Source organism: Sander lucioperca, chromosome 9, assembly GCF_008315115.2.
Source record: "Sander lucioperca isolate FBNREF2018 chromosome 9, SLUC_FBN_1.2, whole genome shotgun sequence".
In the NCBI taxonomy this organism is placed as follows: Eukaryota; Metazoa; Chordata; class Actinopteri; order Perciformes; family Percidae; genus Sander; species Sander lucioperca.
This window is the reverse complement of record NC_050181.1, coordinates 14850439-14855042: the sequence shown is the minus strand read 5'-3', so window position 1 is coordinate 14855042 and position 4604 is coordinate 14850439. Positions and strand designations below refer to the sequence as shown.

The following is a 4604-nucleotide window of genomic DNA, read 5'->3' as shown; positions in this document are numbered from 1 at the left end:
GAAAAGAACAATTGCAGGCTACTTAAGGACAGTACTTGAGTAGATGTACTCAGTTACATTCCACCACTGCTCAGTGCTCACTAATTACTTGTGATACTGTAGACTAACAAGAAAATGGTCCAATGTTATTGCCGTAAAAGGTGATCATTTTCTAGAGATGTGCCTACTGTTCAGTGTTCACTAGTCAAATAGTGCCTGCTTTACATATCCGTCTCACATTACACAGCTGCACACAACTATAGGTAAGACAATGATTCGTTGAGCAGGAGCTCAGTCTCTCCCCCCGTTGGCTGGATTGTACACGTCAGCAGTCAATAAAATTGTACCCAAGATGTATCATGGTCCCATCATCCTCTTCCTGGTATGAGCGTGTTGACACATTGCACCTAGTTTGGGTAAGTCAAAATTAGCTAACAGCGGTGACATAGCTTCTTTTTTTTTCAACGCCAAATTAACACATGACTTGTATAGGCTACACTGCTTACACCGTTCGCTTTGTTCTGCTTTTTCCCACAGGTGGCCAATACAAGAGGTTGAAGCGACTGTTGTGGCAAATAGCACGCTTTTCAAGCGGAAAGACGGTCCTGCGCGAGGAAAGGCAGCCATCAGCAAACGTTTGACATTTGGGTTAAAGTCGCGCGACGTTGGACTTGTTCATTCAAGTTGGGAGTTAGGAGGAAACAGCGTTGCAAACGAAGTTTACAATGACGGCGAATGCGATAAGGTGAATGAAAGCTGTTGCCGTTGTGTTCCAAAGTCTGTTTTTACTTTTCTGAAAAAAATAAAAATGAGGTTTCGGCTGCTCAAAAGGAATCTGCTCGCGCTGTTGGGTGTTTCCTTTGTACTTGTGACTCTCCTGTTTACAACACGTGTGTTATTAGTTTCCGATAATGACGCAACTGGACTTAATAATAATAATAACGCCGTTCAGGTTAATCAGTGCACGCGCTCTGGTGCCATGGCGAAGTTTAACTTCGGCTCGCTTGCGGAGTTGACAAAGTCCGTTTACAATGCCAATTACAGGCAGTGTGTTCACAATGCGGATAGGTTCCCAGGGGAGCCTAGACTGGTGCTGGTTGTGCAGGTCCACAACAGGCCTGAATACCTCAGACTGCTCATCAAGTCACTGGAGAAAGCGGCTGAAGTCCACAGCTTTCTCCTCATCTTTAGCCATGACTACTTTTCAGAGAAAATGAACGCCATTGTGCAAGGGATAACTTTCTGCAAAGTCCTGCAAATTTATTTCCCCTTCAGCACTCAGCTGTATCCCGATGAGTTTCCTGGAAAGGATCCGCGGGACTGCCCTCGAGACATATCCAAGGACAACGCTCTCAAAACAGGATGCCTGAACGCAGAGCACCCGGACTCGTATGGACACTACAGGGAGGCGTTCATCACTCAGACAAAACACCACTGGTGGTGGAAATTGCACTTTGTGTGGGAGCGAGTGCAGGCGATGCAGGGCTACAGTGGCTTTGTAGTCTTTCTGGAGGAGGACAACTACATCTTACCGGACTTTTTCCATTTCTATAAATCAATGATGGAGTTCAGGAAGAGCAGCTGCCCGGATTGTGACATGCTGTCCTTAGGTAACCACAATGGACTGACAGATTTCACCACACTTTCCAATAAGGTGTTGACCACTGGGTGGATGTCCACTAAACACAACATAGGCATGGCCATCTCCAGGGAGATGTACTACAAACTGATGGGCTGCAACAACGAATTCTGCACCTACGACGACTACAACTGGGACTGGACGCTGCAGCACCTGTCGGGAACCTGCATATCAAAGCCCGTCAAAGTGCTCGTGGCACAGGGCTCCAGGGTTCTCCACACGGGAGACTGTGGCCTTCACCAGAAGGAGAACTGCAGGCCAGAATGGGCCTCACAGAAAGTAGAGGAGAGCCTTCTAGCGGCCAACAACGGCCTCTTTCCGCCGTCTCTTGTCCTTAATGGTGCAGAAGGAGTGGAGCACAAGGCGCACATGAAGAATGGAGGATGGGGGGACGTCCGAGACCATATTCTATGCAAAAACTACGCCAAACGTCTTTGAACTCCCAACTTTTCTCTAAGTCATATTCGTCATTGGTATTCTGCAAATGTGCCATTCATTCATAACTTTTCAGGGTTTCAGAGGCTGCAGTGGGTTGCGTTTTTCACGCGGGAGTGTGCTAATGCTCTCTTCCAGCAAGATCTTCCAAGAAAAGGGACCGATTCAAATCCCCAAAAATGCTGCTGGTACACAGCTAGACTACAGCTTGTTTTGTATGTTTTTAATCGCCAAAGCTGCAAAGTTGCCAAAGACTACTTTTTTTTTTTTTTTTTAATTTGTGTTGTGTTGAATGCAGGCAATCATGTTGCCAGGTTTGTTTACTGTGTCTCTGGGTGTCTTCACAAGCCAAAACATTAGATTTATTGCAGAATGATGGGGATTAAGAGTAAACTATGACACACACACACACACACACACACACACACACACACACACACTAATTTGCAATTTTATTTGCAAATATATTTTTTCTTGACTGGGAACGTTGCACAGGATGTAGTTAATACGCAATTTATTCCCAACAAGTTCAGTGTGTTAGTGTGTGATGAATGCCTGTCTGGCATTTCTTTCATGACCCATTCAGCTGGAATGCTTTTGCATGTGCTCTTTTAATGGTACGATTTTTAAATTGCAACAACAAAAAAAGACTACTGTACAGACGTATAGGTTTAATTTAAAAAAAAAAAAGTGTAAGACAATCTTAAATAGAATGGGGAAAGTTGTAGTTTATACAGCTGTAGTTTATACAGCAACTGTCTTTTTTTCAAGTTGACCATTGACTATAATGTCAACAAATGATTTAATGCATATAATGGAATTTGTGTTACTTAAACCAGGGGTCTTTTTCTTTTGAGGTGAGGTCAACTGGTACCACTTACTTAATCAGTCTCCTACTCCCCACTGTAATGACCCCTGGTTGCAACAAGAGAGCTGGCTTGATGTTGATTTTTAAAATTTTTTTTTTTTTTTCTTCTTTTGGTTGTGACTCTTATTTGTTTTCCGATAGGTGGAAAGTGACCTTTTGGAGTCTTGTTCAAGATCCTTTTGTTCTGCAAACATCAGGGGGATCTGTGATTCGGCATTCCTATATTTGCACCTTCTCTGTTAAAATTTATTTTGGGATATTACATCCAAATGAAAACGGAATGAATTGTTTTGGGGTTTTATAAAAAATGTGTTGTTCCTTTTTTCTGGCATTCACTAATAATCCAACTATAGCTGAAGTTGTGTTATTTAATTTGAATTAGTTATCAACACAAGCATATTGATGCGATTATTGCCTTTTTTTAAAGCTGACCAAAAGTGCCTTGATTGTTATTTGTACCATTTTTAAAAGAGATTTTTAAAGGTGCACTGATAACATTGTTGTTGACAAAGTACAAATGCGTTTGTAAGTGCTGGGGACTTGTATATATTTTATGTCTTTCTTCATGAGATGTTGAGGGGAAAATGGAATGTGAACGTCAATTTCACAAAAATCTTCATTGTACAATTAGGGGGAAATAATTGCATTGCTCTGGCATCTTGTAACGGGTGACAGCGGTTCCAGATAGGTTCAATCTGATATTAGTTCACCTCAGTGTGCCTTATGGAGATTCCTGGTGAAATAATATGAAATTAATGTGATAATGAAACAAACAATCTTTATTTGTTGAAAAGCACAATTTGTTTTAAGTAACATGGCAAAGATGGCCTAATAAATAAAGTACTTTGTAAAAATGACTTCACTGAAGTGTGTGTGTGTGTGTGTGTGTGTGTATGCAGGATGTTTGATTCCTTAGTGGGTAGATAATAAGACCAACTTTTTGGTTTTCTTTCTGATAATCACTTGAAATAGCTGTTCATTGTTCACCTATTGTCTGCCAAATGGAAACAATAAAAGGCTGAACTTTCCTTGTTTGTCTCACACATTTTTTTTTACATTTGGTTCTAATTTAAGTGTTGTCTTCCCTTCAACCTTGAAAAAAACACTTTTTTTAAATTTTTAAATTTTTCTTCTACACATTTTCAGTGCTTATTTCTACGTCCCATATTTTCTGATATAAAACAAAAATTTAAAATGGGTCAATGTGACCCGAAGTCAACACAAGGGTTAAATAGGGTTCAATTTGTACACTTTAAGTTAATTCCACTAGCAACCTGGTGGTTTTAGGTCATTACAAAGGAGGTTTACTGAAAATACGAAAAAAAAATGTCAAATCTGTTTTCAGACAGGCCTACAAGTTGGGTCTTCAGTTTTCAGTCATCCCTTATGTTAGAAGTTCTGTCAAGGACATGTATCTTAAAGTCAACAGCTGCATATTAACACAACAAACTAAACTAAAGTACAGTAACTCTGAGAGCATTGGTCATAATTCTTATCAAACTAGGTTTTACCAGAAAACATTTGAGGAAATTATGGGAACTCAGCAAATATAACATAACTAGTTATACAAAAACGCTAATTCTAGACAGAAAATCAGTGACTGATCTGACAGCTGTTAATACATCCATGACTGAACCCTGAACAAAAGAGAGGCTGATCGGAGACCTGACGTGTTTTCCGGAC

At 40.6% G+C, this 4604-nt stretch overlaps 1 protein-coding gene across 1 annotated transcript; it reads left to right on the top strand.

Moving 5' to 3' along the window:
- Positions 1 to 654: 654 nt before the first annotated feature.
- Positions 655 to 3949, top strand: LOC116047014 (alpha-1,6-mannosyl-glycoprotein 2-beta-N-acetylglucosaminyltransferase). Its single transcript, XM_031295500.2, has one exon. The coding sequence runs from the start codon at positions 788 to 790 to the stop codon at positions 2054 to 2056; it is 1269 nt and encodes a 422-aa protein (XP_031151360.1). The 5' UTR covers positions 655 to 787; the 3' UTR covers positions 2057 to 3949.
- The last annotated feature ends 655 nt before the right edge of the window (positions 3950 to 4604 follow it).

What these genes read in the sequence shown, in the direction of transcription:
- LOC116047014 (XM_031295500.2), top strand. Translation starts at nt 788, where the DNA reads ATGAGGTTTCGGCTGCTCAAAAGGAATCTGCTCGCGCTGTTGGGTGTT.